A 14,316-nucleotide genomic window follows, 5' to 3' on the forward strand; every position below is an offset into this window, starting at 1 on the left:
TATCTATCTATCTATCTATCTATCTATCTATCTATCTATCTATCTATGTATCCATCTGTCTGTATCTATCTGTCTGTCTATCTATGTATCCATCTGTCTTGTATCTGTCTGTCTGTCTGTCTGTCTCTATCTATCTATCTATCTATATTTGTATTTACATAACATACATTGTCTCCCCTGACTAGACTTAAGTTCCTCAAGGGCAAGTACAGCCCTTAGCACAGTGCCTGCACACACAATAGGTGCTTAATAAATGCTTCTTGACTAATTGACTTTTGTTTTAGTCTCTGAACCCCCAGTACCCACTAAAATGCCTGGCACATAGTAGGTGCTTAATAAATGTGATCAATATGTTTTTATGAACACTTTTCAGTTGTAGGCATCCAAAGGAATCATCAACAATTCAAATTTGAACTTGCTCGTGATCATTTATAACAATGACAGTCTAATACAGGGGCATCTTTACCTTTCCATGCCATGGACCCATTGGGAAGTGGATCAAAGCCTATGGACCCCTTTTCAGAATGATGTTTTTAAATGCATAAAATAAAATTCACAGGATTACAAAGAAAACTAAATATATTAAAATATAGTTATCAAAAAAAGTTTTTAATGTTCAGGTTAAAAACTCCTGCATAAATGAATGAGGCAAATATTTTTAAGAGGGGGAAGTGTTTCTATATTTTACCTCCCCTTACTTAAGAGTATAATTATCTGGCCAGATAAATGTCATTAGATTTTTCTCCTGGGGAAGGGAGTAGGAAGAGAGCTATCACCCAAACTTACCTTCTTTAAACTATAACCAGCATGAAAGATAATCGGGGGCAATAAAACATTGAAGAAGATTTCTGGATCAAACGTCATCTGCCGAGAAAGATAGACAGAGGTTAAGTTAGAATGGTGCCCCTTTGGGCCATGAAACTTGTGCTCTGAGATCAGTTTTGCAGTCATTTGGGCTTTCAAGAACTGGGGAGCATTCATTTCACTTCACCAGATCATGAGCAAAAGCCAAAATGGAAAAGAAAATTCAGGTTTAAATACTTAAGAACAAAGGTTTGTTTGAAGACAAGATTTCAAATGTGAAAGGCGTACATCCATCTTTAAAACCTTAAATGAATCCTCAGAAGATATGGCCAACAAAGAGACTATTTCCTTTTTACTCTGACTTGTTCTTTCTCTTTTTTATGCCAAAGGAATATGACACTCCATCAAGGCAGCTTCTGGCTAGAAGATTGTTCTTAAAAATTCCTCCTACATCAGAGAGACAACAAGGCATAGTGGATAGAGAATTGACCTTCAGACCAGGAAGGCCTGCATTCAAGTCACAGCTTTGACATATATTGGCTGTCTGACTCTAGCAAGCCACTTAAATCTCTGAGTATGCAAAGCAACTGTCTTAGAAAACCAGGTAACAAATATCCTTGATAGAAGAAACTTCTTCATCTTTGAACTCCCTACAAAGATCTCTATCCCTCAAATGTCACTTTTGGAAAATTATTATAGTTTGCAGTTGATCATGTTTTGTAATTCTTGTAGATAACTGGCTATTGTTCCATTCCAGAGACTAAATTATCAAATTTAAATATGAACTTTCCCGTGGTCATTCATGGCAATGACAGTAATACAGGGGATATATTCTTTACCTTTCTATGCCATAGACCCATTAGGAAGAATTGGAAAACCTATTTGAAAGTGAAAAATTAACTTCTGAGTCATTTGTTCTTTGACTTTTTAGTTGTTTATTTTAAAATAATGATAAAAACCAAAATTGTGTGATTTGGTACTTAATACTCATGTCTGTCATAGGACTTGGTGGTAACAGGACAGGACAGACAATAGGGGAAAGTCCAGATCAGGGATTAGACAGACTGATCAGGGTAGGCAACAGAACTGGGGAAGGTTCCAGAAGATAATTGGTATACGAAGTAGCAGGAGGCCATTATCAAAGAAGTCTATACACATGGTAAGCTCCCACTAGGAAGGGGTGAGTAAGAGTTATAGGCAGGCCCCTAGTCTCAAGGAGAAATAGAGGTGTCAAGTCATAGTACCACTTCTAGAGATACTCAACTTCTATAATTCCCATGTACTCTAATACTGCAAATATTTTTCTCTGATAAGGAAATGCTTTTCACACTCTTATGAACACGTCATGGTCACTCCCACCTCAATGTCTTTGCTAAACTTAACACCTCATTTCCTTTCCTCACTTGTTAGTTTCTCATATTTAACTATTTCCCTTGTTTCTCCTCCCCTTCCTTACGTAAACCCTGACCATCCTTCAAGACCCACCTACAGTATGGAGCCATTGTCTCACTACTCCAGACTCCGCAGTAATCTCGCCCTCCTTCGAATGTCTACTTTATTTATAATGATTACTCTTCTTCACATTAAGGAAGCTCTTTGGAGTTTGCAGTGCCTTTTCTTTAGAACAACTCTATAAGGCAAGTCCTGAGAGTATTATTATCCCCGTCTTAAAGGTGAGGAAGCTGAGACTTTTTGGGCTTACATGATTTATTCCCACAGCTAGTGAATGTCAGAGCCTGGATACAAGCCCATGTTTATTAACACCAAATCTTAGCACTCAATTACCCACTGCACTGCTGGAGAAGGAAAGGGAGAAAGGGTGGGAGAGGGACAGGAAGAGGGGAAGAGAGAGGGAGAGACAGACAGACACTGAGACAGAGACAGACAGAGATAGACAGAGACAGAGGGAGACACAGAAAGACAATGAGACAGATAGACAGAGATAGACAGATAGGTAGGTAGATAGATAGAAAACCAGACAGACAGACAGAATGCTAGCTAGCTAGATAGTCAGACAACATAAATTGTTATTATCATTTGTTGTCCTTCCCTATCAAAGAAGACCCCTTAATAAATGACTGTTTTTTTCCCTATACACTAGGCATTGTGTTTATACAATACAGCCTAGCTGTTAATCATTCTCTAAATCTTTGTTTGTTTGTTTTTGTATATTCTTATCTACATTATATGTGGCCTAAGGGTATGGACCAGCTCTGATATTTCTTTGTTCCTCCTTCTCCCACACTGCCCTGCCCCACCTAGGTTTTCAGCATTTAACGTAGGCTTTTGTTGATTAGAGAGAGTGCCTATAAAATCACCAGTAGAGTTTACTTGCCAGATGGGCACCATTCTTCCTTTGCTTTGCCCCCCCAAAATACCCCTGCTTGGGATAGCAAGCTCAGATCGATACAAGGCCCAAGGCCACAATGGTGCTGTGTGCACCTTCCTTCAGGGAAGCCATTCTCTTCCCTTCTGCCCTGTTATATATGTGTATGTCCTGGAAATTCTGACTTCTGTCCAAAATCATCCAAGTTCTGACATTTCTCCTGTCTTGGGGTGGGGGGTGGGGATTGGCTGTTTTGATAGCAGAGGGAAAATGATTTCATTCTTTCTCTGTCTCTCTTTCTAAATACAAATGAATATATATATGTATACACATATATTACACATATATAAATCTATACACATAAATATATATAAGTATACTTATGTGTGCGTATATATGCATGTGTGTATAATATAAAATCTTGGTCTCTGAGGCCCCTTTCAGCTCAAAATCTGTGATTCTTTGATAATATTAAATCAATATCAGGAGTCACTTGAGATTTACATTTTTGTCGCCAGATACTTAATCCTGATGACTTTAACAAGCACTCTCATAGAATGATCATGTGATCTTGTCCTCATCAGGTTTAGTGCCAGAAACGACTCTGAACTCATAGGACCATAGATTTAGAGATGGAAGGGAACCTAGGAGGTCACCTAGGCCAACCACCTCATTTTATAGATGAGGAAACTGAGGCCTAGAAAAAAAGATACAACTTGCTCAAGTGGTACAATGACAGGAAAAAAGCAACCACAAGTTGATTTCTACTCGAGGAATCTACTGAAGAAAAATATATAAGTAAATTAAAAGATGGGGAGGAAGATTAATTAAAATTGCTATTATATGGGCCCAGGGCAATTTTGTAAAAGATATATTATTCATTTTATGCCAATGTTAACTTTACTCCCCCTCCCCATTTGTTTGTTTTGATAGGAACTAGTGTGGGAAGGGCTAATTTGTCATAATATTGTCATAATATTTAGATAGACAGATCATTTCACCTGGGCCTTGGTCTTCTCATTTTTTAAATATGGATAATAGGACTTGCACTATCCATATCTCAGAAGAGGTTTTTGTTCAGTTCAGAAAAGCATTTTATAAATCTTAAGAGTATAAATCAGAAGACCTAGGTTCAAATCACACTTTGGATAATTACTACCTGTGTGATCTTGGTCATGTCATTTAACCTCCTACTGGACCTCAGTTTCCTAATTTGCAAAATGAGGAGGTAGGCACTATAGAAACAGAAGTTATTAAGTAGTAAAATGGAGTCTTCGGGGGAGGCCAGGTAGCACAGCGAGTAAGAACACGCGAATCCGGGCTCAGATACTTAGCGCCACACCCAGAAATAACTGGCCGTATAACCTTGAGCAAGTTACTTTACCCCAATTGCTTTAAAAAAAAAAAATGGAGTCTTCGGATGGTAAATCCAGTGTTCTAAGTGTTACGGCATAATTCTTCTTACAACACTGATTTTAATTACTTATAAATTCTTTCATATCTTATCAATCTCCTGCCTATGCCAATGGATCTGAGATTCCATAGTTGGTAAAATGGGCAGTACTTTCAATTCTTCATCCTGCTCAAATAACCATTCCTATCCTATACCAATATCTTGGGGCACTGGTTAACTTTTTCAATTCTTCTCTTCATCCTTCATGTATGTGTAAAGGTGAAATGACCCCAGGAAGTGTCATAGTAGTGCAGATGGCAAAGACTCAATCCTGAGGTTGGATGCCCCCTTCCTCTCTTCTCCTCAGACTACTACTTCCTAAACAAGCCTGGTACAGAACCTTTCTGCATATGCTCTTCTGGGCTCCTTTCTGACCATTTCTCACTAGGAGTAAGAAGGGTGACATTGTTGGAGAGAAGAGAGGGGACATGTGAGGCATATTATGAAGCATGACTTTTATATATATACTTGTTTGTCTAACTATATCTCGATGGTTAAACTGAAGGAAAGAGTTTCCCTATATTTTCTGGCAAGTTCCTTGATATGTTACAAGACAACAAAATGTTGAAAGTACTAGCCTAGATTTGCGTGTGTGTTTGTGTGTGTGTGTGTGTGTGTGTGTGTGTGTGTGTGAATGGGCTTCCTAACCCTTTCATGGGCTTGAAGGAACTGAGATTTTTACTGAATAAAAACCACTCTCTTTCTGCTGTTCACAGTTCACGACTTGATATCTCCTCTATCCAGTCTTGGTTACAGAACCTGTTTTTTTAATCAGGCAGATGTTCAATCTAGCAACCAATCAGCAGAGTCATTCATAATTAGCACATGATGACTATGGATTTTCTTCCAGAATGCCAACATTTGGAGGCCAGGAGTGACGCTTTCTCCTTTGGCCAATCCCTCATATCTCTACTTCTCCACTAGTTCTATCCCACCATGAAAGCCTGAGTGCATCCCCACCTAATACTCTCTGACCAGAGGACCCTAGGATGTCCAGCACCAATGATAGTGGCAGACTATAGTGGCCTCACCAACTGCATTTTGGGGGGATGTCCCAAAATCTCTAGTTCAGTCCACTAATTGAATTTGTCTCAGGTCCTGGAATTCCTAGTTATAAAATTTCCAAACTGTTTTATGAATCATTATGCGAAAATCTTTGGAAAGAGGTCCCACAAAAATATAAAAGTTAAAATATAATAAATATTTTATGCATAATAAGATATAATAAAAGTTAAAAAATAAAAAGTTAAGGTTGTCCCTGATGGTTTTAGTTAATAATAAAGCTGGTGGTGATATGGAAACCTCTGAGAATTCCACACAAATAAAAATAAATAAATGAATTTTAGAAAAATGATTAAACATTTAATATATGCCAGTTTGCAAAGTACTGAGTATGCAAATACAAAAAGCAAGACAGTGTCTGGCCCTAAGGAGTGTGTAGTCTAATTGGAGAAGAGAAGACACATAGGGGAGGGGTGGGGCAAGGGAGGGATGCTTTGATTAGCAAAGTCACAGGGATGGAGGGTGAGTTCCCTGAAGGTGAAGGCACTCCCTTTCCCACATGAGACAATCGATTAGATAACCATTCCTAGAACCAGACACAGAAACAGGAGGAGATTAAGGGGTACATACTTCGACATGGCATTATGACGGCTTGGGAGCAGGAACATAGTGAAAGAAGTAAAAACAGGAAGCTTTAGAAGTTCATGAAAAATAACAGGTATGGAGAATGTTGGTTTTTTTCTAGGTGAATTAACTAGCCTTCTGCTGCCACCATTCTTAGAACTAGTTATGACACCTTGAGTCTCGATCTGGTTCTGCACTCAAATCTGTGGCTTGTTCACACCTAAAATTCCTTCCTATTAGTTATTCTCTTGTCCAATAAGCATGTTAGCAAAAGGTCAGGCAGGGAGAAAATTTTTAAAAGCCAGAATGAAACTTAATCCAATTTCCTTTTATTTGCCATTCTAACAAAGATGATTTTTTTTTTTTTTTGCCTTTTTAGAGGGCAATTGGGATTAAGTAACTTGCCCAAGATTACATGGCTAGTTTTTGTGTGTGGGTGTTAAGTGTCTGAGGCCTGGAACCGAACTTGGGTCCTCCCCCGACTCTGGGCCGGTGCTTTACTCACTGGACCACCTAGCCACCCCCAAAGATGAAATTTTAAAAATTACTAGACTCAGAGTAAAAAAAACTAGGTTGACCCTCGCCCTTCCCCCAGGCCATCAATTAGCTGTTTGCCTTGTCCAAGTTATTTAGTCTCTGTGGATCTCAGTTCTCTTCATCTATAAAGTGAGGGGTCTGGATTCCAGGTGATCCCTGAGGCTTTTTTCCAGTAATGGTACTTATCCAGGAAATGCCTTGCCTGAGAGAATATCATTATATAAATTGGTTAATAAACTAACCAAAAAATTCAATTAGTCAAAATAACACATTCTGCAGCTAGGTTGGCTTACTATGGTGTTACAGTATTTGATTTTCTGGTACAATTGGCAAAATTAGATGGACGAGGTACACACTGCAATGGGGCGATGTATAAACAAAACAGATTTGTGTTCTTTACAGACTTGCTGAAAGCTTAGAGACTACTACATCAGGATTCTGGGAGGGACTCCAAACCCTGACAATTTCTCAGAAATGGTTGGCCTTGCCATTGTATCAACTTCCAGATGGTGCTTTCACATCAACTTTGACTAGAAATTGAGTTTAAATTTTATATGGCCCTGGAAGTCACATCCTTGAGTCCAAAGGAATTCAAATGTTGTCACATTTGAAAAGGAAAGTCAAATTCAGGGGGGAAGGGGAAATCATCATAGTTTACGGCACTTGGAATTAGGCTTTTGTGAAATAACTACTACAGACCATTTTGGTTTCATTTAAAATCTTTCCCCTCAATTTCATTTTTAAGATGGACTCTAATGTTTTATCTGGTATTGTTACTGGGGGCATCCCAAGACTGGACTGGAAGCATCCCCTGTGTTCCCAAAAAGGAAACAACTTAAATTATTGGGATGAGGCTTTTAAAACAGCGGGAAATAACAAAGAGCAAAAAAAAAAGTATCAGTCTGCTCACACTGCTGTAGGCTGTTTTAAATATTATCTCAGTTATTCAACAATATTTGGCTGGAAATTGCATAAACATATGGTCACCAATGATAAGCAATATGAAAACTTCCAAAAAGAGACTGGAGATGAACCAAGTCTAATTTTCAAATGCATCAGAAAGCAATGTATACAAAATCCTGTTTGACTCAAAAGCATGGAGACAGCTGGTGACACAATATGACTTATTTGGGAAGGAATAACAAGAGATCTACCAAACCGTTAAGTCACGCACAAACATAAGAGCTACGGGAAGACTGGTTCCTTATGGGGTATACTCCTTCTAAGGAGGTCCCTTTAGAAACACCATTTAATTAACCTTGACAACTTCTCTGAGGGGCAACTGGAAAACATAATTATCCCCATTTTCCAGATGGAGGAACAGAAATCAGTGACTTGCTCAATGTCACTCAAAATGACAGTCACAGTAGAGGACTAAATGGCCATATAGATCCACTGACTCTTATAGTTTTCCAATAGAATTTGAATTTTGCCTCCGTCAGTTGGATTATAGTTTTTACAGAGTGAGGACTAGAAAAATCAGCATTTTAAAGTGATTGCCTCCCACATGCACTTTGCTAATGATAGGAGATTAGTGTAAGCTAAATCATCTTCATTCATTCTTTGAACAAATGTTTATGGAACACCTATAATTTGCCTGTAAGACAGCACTCAGTATTTGGCATGGAGTGAGGAAGGACTGGATTCAAATGCTGCCTTGGATTCTTATTAGTTGGATACTTATTAGATTCAGGGCAAGACACTTACGGATTAACTTCCTAGAGTTAGACCTTATCTACTTATCAGTTCCATAGGTGCCTAGTAAAGTGCCTGACAGTCATAATAGGTACTTAATAAGTGAATGATGAGGGTGAGGTAATTCCCCAGCTGCATGAAATCAGAGGCATTTGTAATATTACATGCAAAGGACCTTGCTTTAAGCACTGTGAGGGTTCCAAAGAAGAATGACCTGCTCTCACCTGGTCCATTATTTCAGGCAGGCTCTGGACCCATTTACTCCCTCCTATGAGTTGTCACACTACTCTGATAAGGGCTCACATCCTAGGGGTTTTAATCCTTTCATCTGCAAAAATTTCCACTTGGGATTCTGCTATCCTGGTTTGTGAGCATCTCAACTGGTCCATTATTTCATCAAGGTCTTATCATGCTTCTCTGCTCCCCATTCCTTGACCATCTTCTCATCAGCCAACCTACACTCCTGCCCCCAGTTTGTCAGTTCTGAAACCACAATCAATTCAATCCTCCCATTGCTCCTGAAAGGAATGTGTGCCATGAGTGTTCTGGGAAATGTTTAACAACAAGCTCTGGGAGAGAGAAGGAGAGAATGAATGCGGGGCACCTTGTAAGTTTAACCTACATTATTGCTATTTTCTCCATCACTTTCTTAAGTGCAGATGATCAACAAAAATCTGATGATTTCCAAAAAGTAAACACTCACACTGAAAATTTTAAAATAAGCTGAGCCTGTTGATCTGATTCCAGAATACTCCCGGTCCAAGTATCAAGCAATTCCCATTAGCCATTCCTGTATCTTTCCAGACAAAAGTGCCTCTCCTAGGCCACCATTTTCAAATTAGAATATAAAGATCTTCATAGCAAGAGCTATCCTTGCTTTTGTCTTTGGGTTCCAACCACTTAGTATTAGACTTGGTACATAGTAAGCACTTAAATGCTTTCTCACTCATTCGTTCTCAGCAAGTGGACAGAGTGCTGGACCAGGAGTCAGAAAGATCTGAGCTCAAGTTCAGTCTCAGACATTTATATGCTGTATAACCATGGGGAAGTCACTTAACCTCTTCTAGTCTCAGTTTCCTTATCTGTAAAACAGAGATAAAAATACTATCTACCTCCTAGCATTGTTGTTGGAGTAAAAAGAATATTTGCCAAGTGCTTTTTTCAAACATTAAAATGCTGTGTTATCCCAGAAACAGAAATGGGATGTGTGTGTAAGCACGGAGTACAGGATGAGAAGGGCGAGGGACAGGCTGTTGTTGTTCTGTTGTTTCAGTCATGTCTGACTCTTCGTGAGACCATTTGGGATTTTCCTGGCAAAGATACTGGGGTAGCTTGCCATTTCCTTTCTAATTTTATAGATGGAAAACTGATGCAAACAGGGTTAAGTGACTTGCTCAGGGTCATACAGCTAGTCAGTATCTGAGGTTGCATTTGAACTCAGGAAGATGAGTCTTCCTGATCCCAAGCTGAGGTGAGGTATAGGACACACACATAAATAATTAAAATAAAAAATAGAAGGGGCGGCCAAGTGGCTCAGCGAGTAAGAGCACCAGCTCCAGTGTCGGGATGACCTGGAGATCGAATCCCGGGCTCAGAAACTTAGCACCACACCCAGAAATAACTGGCCGTGTAACCTTGAGCAAGTTACTTAACCCCAATTGCTTAAAAAAATAAAAAAAATAAAAAAGAGTATAACAATACTCATACCAGCAGTACAAACAACCTAAAAATGAATTCTGAAGGGAAAGGTCACTTCTAGTCTTGCAGACGTTTACACTTCTCTATCAATTAGTGTAAAAGCTATTCAACCTGTAGCCTGAGGACCAAATTTAACTGCTAGATACTTTAAAAAGTGTGTGTGTGCCTGTGTGAATGTGTGTGTAATTAGCTCACACACAAGGAAATTGACTAGTAGGACCTTCTTTAATACTTCAAAGGATCACATGATCTCATCCATGTGGAAGCTCTTTCAGTAGAAAACTGAAAAACCCATCAGTTTTCTCATCTTGTATGATTATTGTCTTTTCTAATTCCAAGAAATCTACATGGCCTTTACCCAACTTACATTCTACCCAAAGTGCTAGTCCTTCCTCTAGCTCTTTTAATATTTTATATACACTAATGTAACACTCATAGAGTCTTTGCTTTTCCTCACTTTCAATGAATGGCTAGTCCAACCATTTTTTTTTTTTTTTACTTTTTGGAGGGCAATTGGGGTTAAGTGACTTGCCCGAGGTCACACGGTTAATTTTTGTGTTAAGTGTCTGAGGCTGGATTTGAACTCAGGTCCTCCTGACTCCAGGGCCAGCGCTCTACTCACTGAGCCACCTCACCAACCACTTTTTTTAATAGCCATTTTTATCCCTAGTGATTTCTTCTGGACTCCTTCTAATCACTCAATGTCTCCCACACATGAAATATTGGTTCCTGAAATGTCTAGTTACCAGACCAAACTTTGGCAAAGCTTAAATTTATCATACATTTTCATTTACAAAACTTCTGAAATCAACTTGGGAGTTACTATCAGTGATATAAGCCTGGAATGACAATTGAGACAGACTTACTGAATATGCTCCCATAGTTCTTCAGAAAAGGTCATTTGGTTAAATACATGTATTCACACTGACTTTATCAAAATTTATTAATTATTTGTGCAGAGCTTATAACTAAACAGTTTTATGGTAATATTTTCTACTTCTCAGATGGATTTGTGAAATGATTGATGGAGGTGCTCCCTCTACATGTTCAGATAATAACTTATCCTGACCTTTTTTGTCTTATCACTATGCTTCCATAAATCCTAAATAGAAGATTTCCCCAATGCACTGAAAGCTCTCCTCTGGGTAGTCTAAAATAGCATGGCTGCCACAGCAGTGCTCACAGGATCCATTCTTGCTCTTGCTGTATGATTGTCCTACTTCCTTATTGATCAAGGGGGTTCCTGATGGTGTATTTTATACTACATGGTGTCATATCTTCATGACAATGTCAATCATCATTAATAATGGGTTGTAGTCTATTTCCATCTGCCATGCATCTCTTTATTGCCTTTTGTACAATCTGCATGTTTGATTTTTCAGACATTTTATTGTTCTATGATTTGCAGTAATATAGTTTCAACAGGAGTATGACATTGAAAAGATAGACTTTTATGTCAGATAGCAGCTTGTGACACTAGAAAAGACTGCAACTTAACCCCAATTGCCCTACCTTCCCCCTTCCAAAAAAAAGCAAAAAAAAACCCCAAAACAAAACAAGAAAAGACTGCACAATTTCCTAAATTCAAAACACCTTACTCTTTGCCTTCTATTCAACACTGTACACAGTTCATTATCCTTCTATGATGCCTGCCTATGATATATATCCTGATGGACTAACTCAATGGCTTATCTAGCCAACTCCATGGTATCACCTGGGAAGTATGCATTCTTCATCCACTCAGATTTTCTTGTTTGGATTGTTAACTGCATCACTTTTGAGTGGCTATGGAAACCCTGGAGTATTACAGATCTAAATGCACAACATATCTGGAGAAGGTCACCGTCTAAAGACGGAGCCTCCTTCCATGTGAAGAGCCCTGTTATCAAACCTGTCTGCTCTTGTTTTATTAAGATAATAATAAATATTATTTATTTATTAATAAAAATAAATTTTATTTATTATTTATATCTTATTTATTCATTGATATCTGATCTTTATCAGATATCAGATCTGATATCTGATATTGATAATCAGAGACTCAGTGAACAAGTTATAGAGACATCAAGGTCGAGCAGAAAGAGCCCAGGATTTGGAGTCCCAGGACTTTGGTTCAAATCCCTGCTCTACCATTTATTATTAACTGTATGACTTTGGGCAGATTATTTATCGCCCAAGGACTGCACTTTCCTCATCTATAAAATGATGGAGGTTGATGCCCTTTGAGGTCCCATTGAGCACTAAATCTATGATCCTGAGTTTGGGATTGGTACCTATCAAAGAAATGTACATGACTTGAACGCACTTTGCTGGGGTACACTAGAAAGTTACAAACTATTTTATATCCTCCAAAATGAGATGGTGGAAGGAAAACAAGTCAGTCAATAAACATTTAATATGTACCTACTATGTGCCAGGCACTCTTCTAGGAACTGGGGATACAAAGAATGACAGAAAAAGAATACTTGTTCTTAAAGAACTCAAAGTCTAATTGAGAATACAACATGCAACAACTATGTATGAACAAGATATATATGTGTATGTGTATATATTTCTATTTATATATGGGATACATTGGAGGAAATCAACAGAGGGAAGGCACTAGCATTAAAGAAGAGGGGAAAAGTTGCTTGTAATAAGTAAGCTTTCACTGGGACTTGAGGAAGCCAAGAAAGTCAGAAGATGGAGATGAGGAGAGAGAGCATTACAGACATGGAGGACTGTCACTGAAAATGCCCAAAGCTGGGAGATGGCATATCCAATGTAAAGAACAGCAAGGAGGCCAGTATTATTGGATCCAAGCATACACAAGAGTGAGTAAGGTATAAAGAAATTAGAAATATGTGGGGAGGGGTGTGGGAGGTTATAAGAGCTTTGAATAATAAACAGAAGGTTTTATATTTTATATTTGATCCTGGAGGTGATAGGGTGTAATCAGTTTATTGAGTAGGGGTGGGGCAACACATTCAGATTTGTGCTTTAGCAAGGTTAATTTGACAGCTGAATGGAGGATGAGCAGCAGTGTTGAGACTTGAGGAAGGGAAACCAACTATGAGGATATGAAAAAAGTCCAGATGAAAGTGATTCAGCTCTGAACTGGGGTGGAGAGGAGGAGCTGGGAAAGGTGTGGCGAAGCAGAATGGATAATTCAACAACTCATTGGCCATGGGAGGGACAGAGTGAGGAGTCAAGGATTTTTTTTTTTAAGGAGAAAATTTAAAACTGTTCTATGAATTTTGGGATACCCCATGTTTGAATACCTATACTTGTCAATGGAAGGGAAAATAGTGATTTTCTTCAAGAAGTGGTACAGATTTCACCTCTGCCCCATAACTGTACCTATAATTTCAGTTGGTCATAAGAAGCCACTTGTAAAACAACAAATACAGAAACAATCATCTGCCAATATAACTTCTCTACAATTTCTAGTCTTTTAGAGAGTTGCCTAGGGCACCAAAAAGTTAAATGGCTTGACTAGGATCACATAGCTAGAATGTACCAGAAGAGAGTCTTGAATTCAGTCTTCCTGATTCTGAGGTCAGTTTTCTGGTCATTAGACCATACTGCCATTCCCTCTCTTCTCCATAAATGGGACAGGTGAACTATTCTTTGCTCTCCCAGATACTTTGCATGTATTTTGCATTTCCTTCCTTATAAACACCTTATACCTCCATACTGAATGTAAGGTACTTGAAGGCTGGGACTCTTGAGTGATTTCCTTTGTATCCCTACGACTTCACATAACATATTTGGCAGGCACTTAATAAATGTTAATTGAATTGAATCTATCCTGGCTTCCACATGTTACATATGGGCACAGAGAAAGTCCAAACAAGTAAAATTACTCACCTATGGTCACACAGTTATTAAATTGGGGAGCCTGAATTCGCACCCAGATCCTCTGATTTCCAAACCAGAGTGCTTTCCCACTGACTGTTAAATCAAAGTATCAACAGGACAATGAATCCTGGTAGCTTTATGTTCTGCCATTTAAATATATTAGCAAGTTCAGCTTGGTTATCGATGGAAATTTGGAAGAGCATGACTTTTCTGTCTTCACAAATAGCAGAGGTGCTTCACCTTCCTTCTGTCATGGAACCCTTTGGCAGTTTGGCGAGGCCCCTTCTCAGAATGACATGATTAAATATGTACATAAAATAGACAGGATTACAAAGGA

General features: G+C 38.6%; 1 protein-coding gene across 2 annotated transcripts in view; it reads right to left on the minus strand.

Annotated features, from left to right (window-relative positions):
- The window catches only part of SLC9A9 (solute carrier family 9 member A9), a 741,333-nt gene that overhangs the window by 665,369 nt on the left and 61,648 nt on the right, over nucleotides 1–14,316 (minus strand). For both annotated transcript variants that reach the window (XM_069104699.1, XM_069104698.1), the window contains exon 3: nucleotides 787–864. In XM_069104699.1, the coding sequence (XP_068960800.1) occupies nucleotides 787–864 (78 nt within the window). The remainder of the gene's footprint in view (nucleotides 1–786; nucleotides 865–14,316) is intronic.

This window comes from Petaurus breviceps, unplaced genomic scaffold (assembly GCF_028583685.1).
Source record: "Petaurus breviceps papuanus isolate PSGF00001 unplaced genomic scaffold, PetGlider_PUasm1.0 688, whole genome shotgun sequence".
Classification (NCBI taxonomy): domain Eukaryota; kingdom Metazoa; phylum Chordata; class Mammalia; order Diprotodontia; family Petauridae; genus Petaurus; species Petaurus breviceps.